At 28.6% G+C, this 13,949-nt stretch overlaps 1 protein-coding gene across 5 annotated transcripts in view; it reads left to right on the top strand.

The window, feature by feature from the left end:
* Positions 1 to 483: 483 nt before the first annotated feature.
* Positions 484 to 13,949, top strand: part of LOC117209109 (segmentation protein cap'n'collar) — a 111,918-nt gene continuing 98,452 nt past the window's right edge. The window contains exons 1-2 of one of the 5 annotated variants that reach the window (XM_033450757.1): positions 11,625 to 11,784; positions 12,319 to 12,346. In XM_033450757.1, coding sequence (XP_033306648.1) covers positions 11,777 to 11,784; positions 12,319 to 12,346 — 36 coding nt within the window. In that variant the 5' untranslated portion in view covers positions 11,625 to 11,776. Of the gene's footprint in view, positions 898 to 2,329; positions 3,670 to 11,595; positions 11,785 to 12,318; positions 12,347 to 13,949 lie in introns of those variants that run through there. The other 4 variants (XM_033450755.1, XM_033450760.1, XM_033450754.1 and 1 more) reach the window with 4 other exon arrangements.

The raw sequence follows: 13,949 nt of genomic DNA, 5'->3' as shown, positions 1-13,949 counted from the left end.
TTTATAACTAACAATATTATTTATAAGAAGAGGTATAACAGCTTAATAATTAAAGATATGTTACTTGTTTCTAAAAATTTTATAATATGTGTATAATAATGTACATACATAACATCAAATGATATTAAATAATAAAAATTCCATTATATTCTGCCATAATCTTTATTCTTCTGGTACTGTATTACATTAAGTGTAATGCTTGTTAATATATTACTATGTTGCAAGGTAAGTAATGAAAACTTAATAACTAGTAAATAATTTGACATTAAATCAGTTTCTAGTGATTAAACACGTGGAGCCGTTATTTGGTATGCATAACTACTGAACATATATTTCAAATCTACATCTTGGTGCCAATCAAGTGCGCCGGCGTATCAGCACATCGGATACGGAAACATCGACGTAATGGAACGATGTGTTTGCTGTCCGCGCCATGTTTAAATAGCGCGGTTGTAACTCATAGTGACGTAGTCCAAGAAAAATTCCAATTATCTCATACTGAGACGACAGACGGTTGCTTTAGCGTTGATCCTAATAACTGCATCATTGCGAGAAGGAAAATTTTGTTACAGAAATACTTGTCATTGAGTTTTAACTGAAACGTGGCTTAAAATACGAAAGTTCGCAACATATCTTCGAAGAAGGATTTATTACAGTGGCAGAGTGCTTTTCGAAATTAAGTGACGTAATGTATTTTACTTCCATGCGGGTAATTACCAGTAAAGAGTCTCCACCCTGTGTTTCCCAGTGTTCAAGTGACTTCTTTTAAAACAATATACGTTTTAAAATTAAAAAGTAAATAGAGACATGCTTCAAACAGATGATTTACCGCGTATGACACCATTGTCACCCGGCAACAATGCAATAGTTCTGAAGTTAGCAGAATTTATCAGCAAGGTAAATACTAAATGTATGAAAATTTGTGATGTACATATATGTGTAATCTGTGACTGTATATACATACATTTTTGCATATACATATACTTATTAACACATGTGAATGCTTCCATACATGTCCACGTACTTGCTTGATCATTCATGAACTTGTATTAACAGTTTAAATATGGCAACTACGCACAGTGTGTACCAACATGACCGTAAGCGAAGTTCCTTTAATTTGATTTTATACAATTCCATTCCCTCTCTTTCTTTCACAAACATACGCGTAAACACACATTCTCTCTCTCTCTCACTCCCTCCCTCTTTCACCCTCTCTCTGTTCCTCTCGCACCTAAAAATAATAAATACTAATGCATTAACAAATTATAAGTTTCTAAAAGAACTTTCTTTTACATTTACAAATTGTATTTGCATTTATCACAATACAAAATTATTTATATAGGAATTTAGACGGACATGATTTATCGAATTATCGACAAATACTTTAGTTTTATATGAAAACTACGAAAAAAGATACCTTAGTTGTCATTTTGCCATACTTCAACTATAAATCTAACTTGCAAATTATATAGTTTTTATTAACATATTAATGGTAGAAAATATGTACATTTATATTATTATTGCTATTCAAGTAGGATTAGTCAATATCATTATCCATTTAAACAATGTGATTTTATAATAAGTAACGGAATAAATTCAAATGACAAAAGAATAACTATAAATATAATTATTACTACAGAAAAGAACGACAGCATTCGTAATTATACATATGTGTAAATATAATCTCGAAAAGTTTTATTGTGTATACTCTGAAATCAGAATAATCATATATCAATAAAGCAATAGTAAAAAATGTATTATATCTGTGCATATGCAAATGGATGTTAACGAAACTGTTACGTAATGAGTGCAAACTTCCATGCAATAAAAAAACTGGTGAAAATGCAATGAAATAATAACATCGTTATATAAGTAAGTATAATATGTTGCACTTTAATAAAGCATCGATAATTCGTTTCGAAAATCAAAATATCTCTGCTAACCGTTACATTCATCTTCTGCTTAATTTCGGTATTTAATTAAACTATACAAATATGTACGCGTATAAATGAACTTGTGAAACATTTATGTTTATCTACTTTATAAATTACGCCGTAAATAACCTCGAATGAGTTAATACCACGTGTATTTGTATATTAATTTGTAAGCTTCATTGCATCATCATACAGTATCACGGTATTCCAATAGCCATTAGCATTTGAAACAAAGAAATTAATATTCCGTAAATTGGAATAAGAAATGGTGTACGTCAGAAATTTAAATCCAATGAGGACAGTTTAATGACAAACGGATTGGTCGTTTATGGAAACATATAGGGAGAAGCATAGACTTGGTGCGGCCCTGAGAAACGACGTTGCCGAAGTGAATGCTGAGTCACATATCGCGAACGATCTCTCCCAGGAAGGTGTGCTAGTTCGTTTCTCTGTGAAATGCACTGTATTGCATTAGTATAACGTTATCACTGTTAGAATTATAACATCATTAAACCAAAATGATTTAAGTAAGGAGGTACTTGGCGCTTGTCGCGGGCCTCGAATATTTAATGGAAACGAATTTAAGGCAGCTTTAGGCCCGGTAGTTCGTGTATCTGTCAGTTTCTACAATTAAATCGAAGTTCTTACTTTTTACTGGAACTGCAACGGTGTGTCAGTGAAAATGAAGTGTTAGTATTAATTCAAAGAAGTATCGCCTTGAATTGTCAAACGAAATTCGAGGCATGCGTAGGACGTGCGCGACGTGTACCGAAGTTTGACGTGGTTAGTGTGTGTTTTGAGGTTATTTTTGTGTTCGTGTAACTGACCTATACTTGTTTAAAGAGAGCTCCGAATCTTTATTTTCATTCTGACAGTCTGTCGAATAAGTTCCTTCAGCAAGAACTTTGAAAATCATCTTTCCTAATCTAATTTAAATTCTGTATTGGTTACACTGAAAAAAAAAAACAAAAGTTTAAAGAGTGGTGTTTGATAACATTGATAATAATTAAGGACACGATATTGGATTCCCTATTACAAAGTAGTGGATAAAATTTTATTCATAGTCAGCGTATTATATCTGTGAACAGTCATGGAAACATTATTAAATATTCAGACTGATCTAAGACATCAACAAAACAACGGTTCAACAACGGTTTCTTTGTGATAACTTGCCTCAAAACGTGCCAAGCCATTGTGACAATAAGCTGAACTAATTCGGATTATAAATAAAATTGTCAATTGGAAGTAATTTAAATATCAAAAACACAAAATGTTGTGTATAAAGAAATTATACCACGAGGAACTATTCCAATTAGCATTACTACTTTCCTTGTTAAGACTAGATCCAGAATCCTACCTTGGTTTGGATATTCAAACCATAGGTGTAGGTTCGTTAGATCTAAACAATGGGTCTAGGTGGCACACTGATGTTCATACAATAGTTCATCGCCCTATCTTTGTTCACCCAAAAAACCTAGATTCTATGCTTTTAAATTATGAGAGAGATTTATTTGAAGACTTAAATTCATTAGGAAGATACAATAGAATAAATTCTGGTTTAAATGACATCCATGCATATCTGTTAAATACTGAGGAATCTGGAAGAGATGTTGATATAGCAGGACCTAGTATATCATTTTCTACAGACCTAACTAGGAATATAACATCACCTGACCCATCAAATTCTTCGCAAAGTCCTGACGAACCGGCTAATACGGCAGAACTTACTCAAGAGGTATTTTTTTTCTTATACTTGTTAATGTAAATTTTGGGTTTAACTTTAATTTGACCGTTACTTTACTTTTATCATTACTATTATAACTAATTCAGATGTAGAAGATACTAATGCGAGTACTAAAATTATTGGATAATTTTACATATGTTTGATATACATAAATTATACTTATTTTTTTAATGCAACAAAGTAATTATAATGCTGAAGCGAAGCATTTATTCCAAGATTTATTTGTTTTTATATGACAGTATTCATTACTTTTAAATTATAAATTTATAGTACAAAATATATATACCAGAGTTTTCTCTCCCTATCTTATAATTATAAAGTGTATAATCTTCTAACAATTCTTTTAATTAAACATTTTTTTATGTAACTGAGAAAATATTTTATAGTTCAGTATGTGTACATAAGTTGTTTATTTTAATTTTATTATTTTTATTTTACATTTATTTTAAATGCGCGATAATATTAACAAGTTAATAATAACTTAATAATAACTTGTTAATATTACCATGCATTTAAAATAAAAGTAAAATAAAAATAATAAAACATTTTTAAAATACTTAAACATTATTTTATGTAATGAAAATATTTAATTAATTATTCATCATTTGTTTATAAATTATCTCTCCTTGATAATATTTTATATTATCGCAATAAAAAACAAAATTTAGTTAAAAGATGCAACTTAATAACAGTATGCCGTGTCAGCGATCGTATTGTCAAAAATACATTATCACGTGTCCTTGAGTCCTTGCAATGACCTACAGCGGTCAAAAATTTTGCAATATTTTTAGTTATGTCGACCGAAGGCTTCAGTATATTCATATTTCCGATAATATTCATTTATTTTTAACCTTATAACGTTTTCTTTATATTCTATATTTATTTTCTTTCTATATTGATACTATTGAAAATGTTATATTTACAAGAAAATATAAAAGTTAAATTTTTTTATTTTTAAACTTGTTTAGAATAAATCAATCACTGTTGTTATCTTGTATTTGAAATTTTGTGTACATAAAGAATATTGCCTATGTGTTAGTATCACCGACCGAGTACTATTGAGGTTCTCATTTTGCATTGAAGTACTATTCAAATTACGAGAGTATTTCCATATATTATCCGATATGTAGGTACAAAATATTTCAAGTAATTTAAATAACTTTGTTCCGTCTAATTATATATAAAGCATGTTCAAAAGTAATAATTTAAATTTGAAGTCAGTAAAACAAAGACGAAACGTTTTATTTATATTTAAATGCAATATTAGCAAGTTGAGGCATTTAAAGTCGTTTCGCTATATACCGTATTTAGTTTATTGATATTTATAAAAGGAGACATATAATATTAATTAATAAAACTAATTAAATAAAATAAACAAGTTAACCAGGTTATTTTATGTTATTTTAGCTATATTTTAGCAATTTTTCTATCAGTTTCACATAAGTAGTATTTACTGATACCATTTTCTTAGCGATACCCTTGAATATCCAGGTCACCCATATCAGTTAACTAGGTTAATTAATTGCGTTTCTATTTTTTAATCCAGTATTTAGACGTGTATCGCATGCTTTTAGAATATCTTCAAGGAATATTTTTTTTATGAAGTATACTTCGAAAATCGCATTTGAAGAAAATTAAATACATATATCTCAATAAAAATAATGCTTTTAAAATTAATAAATTTTATATGAATTTAAAAATAATACCGCGATAAACATTTTAAAATTATGAATTGGAAAATTAAGAAAACTCAGCTTGCAAGGTAGCTAATTATTATTTTGTCTAAATGTAAATGTTCTGAACTATACATTATGTATATGTCCGTAAATCGATTAGGTATTCTCTGATTAGATAAATATACATATATATGTATTGTAAATCGCTCATGTTCTGCATACTGTTTGTGTATACTTCCTTCTACAGACAACCTTTGTCATTGGATCATACGATTTAATTAACTATCAATTTATTTCATTCCATTCCAATTGTAACTGTTACATAACATGGAAAACGGTAAATATTTTCTACACAAGTAAAAATTTTATACACAAAGAGGGCTATTAAATTCCAAGACGTATTTTGTTACTTTTACATATACTATGTATAATTTTCAATTATATATTCCACGCGAAGAGGAATCTTATCGTAAGAAAAAGGAAGTACTCAATTGTGGAGATTTTAATTTTAGATATTAGTTTTTAAAATTCGTTTAAAATTATAAATAACAGATACAAAGAGTGCGTTGATCAGTGTAAAAATCAAAATAATATTGTCCAATATACATATATAAGAAACTCTTCTCATTTATTTTATCAGTTGGCCACTAACTCAATGTACTTGAAGATTTGTAGAATGTCACAGATTTAGATACCGATGCCCTACGCTTCTCTTTTACAAAGACTCTTTTCGTTCTCCTGGAAACTTTCATTAGTACAGTAATTAAATATTTTGATCGCGGTAATTTATCTTTCTTTGATCAGTAAATTTGGTTTTTAATCATGAATTATAAATATTGTGGTTATAAGCGCATGCGACTTGTCGGTGATCGCAGACCTCTTTTTATCGCGTGGCACTGCATCATCAAAATTTCCTGCGAATTCTCGTACAACGGCCTCGATTGCAAAAATAATTGTGTGGAAATACACGAATATAAACGCGTTTCTGGTCGGTTTCGTGAAAAAAAGAGGCGAAAATGCCAGATGCGACCTCGATTCGTTGAAAATTGACGAAAAAGTTTTTCGAAACGTGCTTTTTTCTTTTTCGGAATCTAGTAGATATTCTTGCTTGAAATAACAGCGTATGAATATATTCTATGATTTATTGAGTGTTTATTATCAATAAAAGAAAAAATTAAGAATTTATTGATAACAAAATAAAAATTCTATTAAAACTTAATTCTTGGAATATAACTTTTCTTTTACTTGTTTGCTATGGGCATATTTCTATTTATATACTAATATTAAATAATATCATAATATTTTCTAAAAATATAATATTCACATTAATAAAACATATATTTATTTTATTGAAGAATAGCGTTGCACATATTGTACCGATAAATTGACCAGCCGTCTGGTACAATCTGATAGAATCAAAGCGAATTATTTAACGGATTTAATTATCATCTATTATCAAAGGACACACATGTATTGCCTTTTTACGCAGTAAGAAACAATATTCGTTTATACAAACATTGCATTGTGCCAATTACCTAAATTTCTCTGGCAATTGGTTGATGATATTTTATAAAGAGAATGAGCATATTGTATTTCTTCTTCTACGCAATTATTATTACTCATAAAAGCGGAAAACAAAAGTAATATACAACATACAAAAGATACTATACTGTAATTGTATAACAATAATCAACATTTGATTTAAAATAAACAACTACTTAATTTAAGAAATTATAATAAAATAAATTATTATATAAATATATATAAGAATATTATTAATAAATTCAAGTAAAATATGAATATTATTTGATAATAAAAGGGATCAATTGTTATTAGTCCAATGTTCGTTGAACAAAGGATTTTATAAAGCACTCTTTATCTTCTATGCTGCCATTACTCATAATTTCTTTCTTCTTCTGTCATGTATTTATAATTGGCATTCTGCCGCATCCACTTGCGTTTTCTCTATTGCGCTGTATCCCAAGTTGTACATGCGCGCCTTTACTTTACTATATGTGGAGCAAAAGAGAAATCAGATAAGTTGCAACTATATTTGTAAAATATCTCTAATAAATATGAGTTTCGCAAGCGCATTTTAACTTTACATCACTTATCTGTATAACCTTAGCACGATCGACTGGTCATTACATATTGTTTGTTAAAATTCAAGTATCTGTTCATTGTCAACTGCCACATATTTATATTAAAAACGAGAATGGTATATATACATGGTAACTTCGCCACGTTGACATTTATTGCCGCTTACATCAGTGAAAATGTATTCTATTATTCACGATGTAGCTACTTATGTTAGCTAATAGTTAAAGGTTTAAGTGCTTTGCAGTTTCTGTTTTTTAATAGAAAATGAGATTTTTCAATAAATTTTAAGGTTGAATAGATTCTGAATGGTAAAATTAATTATGTATATTCCTTTTAATACAACAGCCTACATAAAAGGTATAAATATATGTAAATAATCTTTTAATTTACTTAAAACTGTAAAAAATCTTTGTATACTAGTAGTAGTAATCAAACGTTATAGTTCTTGCTTACAAGATTAATTTCTAATTTAATGGTCTGACCATTAAAATCTAGATTTCAATAAATTCAAATCATTTAGAAACTACAGGTGTTTCCTGTTTATAAATAGACAGTGTTGCCTTATCGTTTAGGTCACATACATTTGTTATTATTTTACGTTTATCTTTCATTTATTGTTCTCGTGTTACGCATAAGGAAGTACATAGGTTAGCAATATCGGCGTGTAGTTAAATTATTAAAATCTTTTAATTGATTGTATTCGATCTATAAAAAGCTTGTTTCCTCTAGAGTAATATCTCGCAAAATATTTTATAAGGACTTATTGCAAAAATATTTAAATTACACTTACATTCTAGTTGAATTTAAATTACACTTTTCCCCGCACATTTTTCTTGGAAATAAGATTATAATTATAACCTTCATTTTTGGGTATAATTAATTATGGTGTTAATGCTATATATACATATGCATATATAAAACAAATATTCAATATTCGTGACAATCATGGTGAAACCCTGTTAGTGTGAAAACATCGGGGGCGGAGTTGATGTCATCGAATTCGTAGCAAGTTTTCATTCCCAGAATTAACCCATTTGTGTTCAGTTGATAAAATAAACAGCGAGTGAAAATGAACGTAAGAATAAAACTGCTGTTAAACTACTACTAAATAGGTTTATTGTTTCATAATAGAAAGAAGTACAATTAATTGGCCAAATTTTCTCGACTAAGGCGTGTCGTGGATTCAAATATATATTCAGTTAGATTAAATAAAATTGTCATTTACGTCAGTTTGTTTGACTTTTATTTATCTCATTGACCTGCAGACCGAATGGAACTTTAAAAACATAAGAACACAGTTGTGGAGATCAAAAATAGTTCAAAGAACGCAACAAGATATATATTATAATTAATGATGGTTTTATTGTCGATGACGTTCTTCGATTTAATATATACAGACACTGCGTCCAATTTATTTTCTGTCTTATATTTAACGAAAATTTTAATTACGTCTTTGCAAAAATCAAACAGTGTTTCATACAACATCTTCTAAGGGATGATTTGCTCGAGTATTTAAGATATTTGTTCGTTTTCTCTGTGTCGCTTTCTTGTTAAACTTGAATCACATTCTAGTTGAAATCGTTGCACTCATTACAATCAAACTCTTATTTGCAAAATTTCTCTTAACGCTGCTCGTTTAACTATTGGAGAAAACTTTGACGCTCTGCCGAATCGCTTTTTCCTCTAATGATATTCTTTTTTTCTTTCCTCAAAAAATTGCCAATTACATTCTGACATTTGTATAAGAAGTTCATAATTTTCCGCTACATCGTTTCATTATCTTCTAGATGCAGAACTCACACCCGTATCGTTGTTTGTAATATGTCTTATAAAAGTAACGATAACGGCTTCCTCTTTTGCATAAAAATACAACGACTAAAATTTAAGCAACATTAAGGAAATATATTTAACCAAACACAGTTAAGACTCTATCATGCATAACATCAGGAATCTTTGTTTGAAATATTTTTCACCTTTTATCCATAATGAATGCTTAAGTATTCAATACATTATGATATATTGAATTGTTATTAAGTATTTAAATAATAAGAAGTTTCCAAATACTTTCGTTTAGCTTATTTTTGTACGTATTTATATTCGGAAACATAGCGTAGTCTGCCTTCAATTTTGTATGATAGACCTCGCAATGAATGTCTAGCAGCTTATCTTCTTTACTATTTAATGGCAGTGAAACGTAGCTAGCTATATAATACCTAATTGTTTAAGCAGCAATGCGTGTGTCCTTGTTTCAACGATGAATCTTTTCCTTCACTTCTTTCTGTAATAATATTTCCTTAACAGCGCATACATTCTCATATTTGTCCTCGAAGTTCGATAGGATTAGGATATTAAGCATTCTCGTAAATCTCCTTCGTAGCTGTCTCGCATCTAATTTCTGTTTCTCTCTCAAAATTTTCGATTTTTATTATGTATTTTAATTCCTAGAAGTATTAACCGTTTAGTTGTATAGTTGTTCAAGCAGAAGAAATGTTTACTGACGCCTTGTCCAAATTTATATTTATATCTTTCTTTTTAACAGTCGTCCTGAATGATGTTTATTTTTGCCTTCGACAAGACAAACTTAAATTCAGCTACGTACGTTTTTTGGCATTTTAATATCTGTTTACGACAATCGCTTTCGCAATATTGCGTTATATTTGAAGTAGAGATTGTCTGATATGCCTTAATATGATAGTTGATAACTCGGAGAGAATTATCTTATACATATGTTCGCAAGTGGAAAATTGTCCCTTTTTAATGTAATCTCTCTTAATGTTGTCTTGAAACTAGTTCAGTTTAAAGGAAAAATACAAATAACGACTCTTTCATAGTCTACTCAAACTTAAGGTATTTTTTAACATTAAAGAGATGCGATTAGCTTTAAAATGGCTGTCGAAAAGTAATAGTTTCAATACATAATACGAACTGAAAATATTTATTAATTGAGATCCTAATCATCATCTTCCTATATCTCATCAAGATTATCACGTGGTCAAATAAATGTCTCTTTCGTTTATTCCCTTTGATTTCACGCATCACTGGTCAGAAATCCGATTTGTTACAAATCCCACGGGATTTAATTCTTATACTTATGAATTAAATTCTTATTAAAAACATGCTGCCGATTTGGGTAGCACTTACGACATACACGTTAATAGAAAGCTTTTTGATTTTTATCTTTTCTTGAATAGTATATATGTATATACAGGATGTATATACAGTATATGTAAAAAAGAAGTCGAAAATATAGAATAAAAATTTTTCGTTTGAGGCTTTGTTTTCGAGAAAATCGACTTTGAACTTTCGCTCGGTACGCGTGCGGTACGTTATAACGGATCTTATTGTAGATCGTTGTCTCGATGGAAAAATTAAAAAAAAAATTTTTTATTCTATATTTTCGACTTCTTTTTTCGCGTAGAATCACCCCCTTTCCGCTTGTACCACCAGTTACCAACCACCCTGTATATATATATAATAAAACATACTTTTAAAAAATGTAACAAGTTCAAAGAGACTATGTTTTATGTATGTATTTAGTTATCAAAAGGAAAGATATAATGAATGAAATATATGAAATTCTTATTTGCACTTGCGAAGAACAGAATTGTACGCTTATAATTCTTGATTTTATTTCCCTAATATATTGATAAACATTTACCATAAAATTACCAGTAGTTGCTGAAAAATACTTTATACATTTAATTGCAATACTCGTATCATTTATATTTTACTCGTAGAAGGAAAACTAAGCTGATTCATGATATGTAGATTATCTGTAGAACGTCATTTCGTTTCCACTAGATTGCTGTGATACGCATTGGAATCGTAAATGCAATATAAGAAGTATTTATTAAAATATATATATTATACGTAATTGACCTTGCCCATTTATCATTATATAAAGTTCGGTTACAGATTTTATTCACTATATTTCCTCTATAGAAAGAGTGTTTATTGACTTGTAAAGAAGATTTTAAAATACTTTATCAGGCGTAAAGATTTTTCGTTCGCGTCACAGAAATAGTAATCCATAAATTTTCATAAATCAGCATAGTAAAGATATGCAAATGATAACCCCGCTGACCCGATATGGTTGAAGAACAAAGGTATACACCTTTTCTCGCACGTATTCACCAGTTGGAATCCCAGTTGGATATCTTCTAGTGCGACTCGTGTTGTCCCCGAGATAAGATTTAGGTTAGCTGTTGTGTATGTGTGTCTTTCTACGTAAATTTACTAAATTGGAGTTACTTCCGGTTAATTGGCACGTAAGATGGCGCGAAGGAAGAAAAAGCAGCCGCGAATGATCTCTGTCTTTGTACATGATGATGTAGGTTTCAGACTTTGCTTAATCGTTACATTAAATGTTCTCTTGTGAAAAATGTTGTGTTATAATGCTTTCCATATGAAAAAAATAAAATCATATTTTACACAATAATTTGTTTGAAATAATTATTTCAGTTTTACACAATAATTTGTTTGAAATGCTTATCTCGAAGATTACACTCGTAATTGTTATATTATTTAATATCTATATGTATAGTAAATAAAAATCGGTGAATAATTCATCATATACGAAGTATAAATAATTGCGACAATGATTAGAATAATATTATGAAATTTTAATATTATTTCATAAATTTTAACGAATAAAATATATAATTAATTTATAATAGATAAAACTATTTTATACAATATACATTATATATATATTTTTTTTTGTAGTGGGAAACTAAAATAATAAATTAAACTAATAAATAACATATTAACAATGTACATATAACATTAACACATAGAATTTTATTCTTATATTTAGAGTACCTACTTAGTAAAAAAAATTTGTATTGTTTTGTTTCTGTTTCAGGTATGTACTATTAATCCAACTTCATTTGGTAATGAACATTATTTAAACATTTTCAATATCCTACTCTTCTGTGTGATAAAACTAAGTCTTTTAGAATTTGTTAAGAAAAAGTTCTGTTGATTTATTGTACCAACATTTATGGTAAGTTTTTCATATATCGAATGTCGGATTACTACGATGAAATCTCTATCGCGTATAAATACGAGGTATAAATCTCATGTATAGCATATGAGGTTAAAGAGTATCGCCTCATTTGTTATTTTCATCGTTAAATCTCCGATTAATATTTATTATTTTAACATGAAAACATATATTAGATATATAGCAAGCAATAGTACACTCTTATGAATCAGAAAAACGAAATAAGTAACATTGCAAAATAGTCATGGTACATTCGTGTCATCTTAATTTTAATGTACAAACATTTAGCAGTTTTAGTTACGTATTACGATTCAGAGTTTAAAAATTAATGATAGGAAAAAATGCACGAGTGCTAACTAAAAATACAAGAAATTGTGATTATTTGCAATTCTTCAGATTGTTTGGGAAAAGTGTTTTAAAAAGATTTCAGCCAAGGTTAACAAGATCGAAACCAGTCACAACAGCCTTTGCAAAAATAACTACATTCTGTGCTTTACAACGTCCGTTCTTTCGAGTGCAATGTTCTTGTAACCTTCGCAAATTGTACCCACGCATATTTGGCGTCAAACTCGTAGTATCTAGATTCTATGCTTTTCTCTTTTTCCAATTATACATTTAAACAAATTATAAAAAGTAAAAAGTTCTGAAAAGTGCTTATAGAAGATTATAATCACTCTAGCTACATTTATATATATTTTTTAAATTATTATATTGATATAAATTTATATTTGTCAATATAATTTATAAGCATTGTATCTCTATTATTCTGTTTTGTCAACAGTATTTTTTCTTTATCGATAGATCGAAGTAATCGATCAGTTGATACAAGTGGTATCTTTATTACCATTTATCGGTTAAATCATTTTGTTCAATCAAAATGATTCGTTTAGATTTACTGTAAAAACTTATTTATCGATTACAATTTTTAGTGTTATTATTTTACATTTTGTTAATTAAATATACTTAACTTATACATATTACACTTAACTTATTCATTTGTTTGCCACTGTCATATATTTTAGCCTCGTTTTCTTATAAAAAATTTTGTTAATATTGTGATATAAGATAAAAGAGTGAACTATTTCTGATTGAGAGAAAATGTAATACATATTTTATTTTTATGCTATGCAATGTAAGCATGTATAAAAATACGCATACAAAAATAAAAAATATATATGTATTTTTAGCTAATATAAAATTCATACTTTTCTTTTAAGGATATCAATAACATTTATTTAAATTGCTTCTAAATTAGCATCTGTTATTGTAATAATTTATAGCGTGTATTATATTCGAAAACAATGAAACGTACGGATGGTACAGCAAATTACTTTACCTACTCTGATATATCAAAATATTGCATATGTCTCAGATATTTATATATTTAAGAACAATGTCACATTGCTTTATACACTATATTTCAAGTGTTACTTAAATAGTAATATTTCATTGTACTTCCCCCCCCCCCTAATAATAGAATTTCATACATC

Source organism: Bombus bifarius, unplaced genomic scaffold (genome assembly GCF_011952205.1).
Source record: "Bombus bifarius isolate JDL3187 unplaced genomic scaffold, Bbif_JDL3187 scf7180000008165, whole genome shotgun sequence".
Classification (NCBI taxonomy): Eukaryota; Metazoa; Arthropoda; class Insecta; order Hymenoptera; family Apidae; genus Bombus; species Bombus bifarius.
Note: the sequence above shows the minus strand (reverse complement) of the source record. Positions and strands in the feature narration are given on the sequence as shown.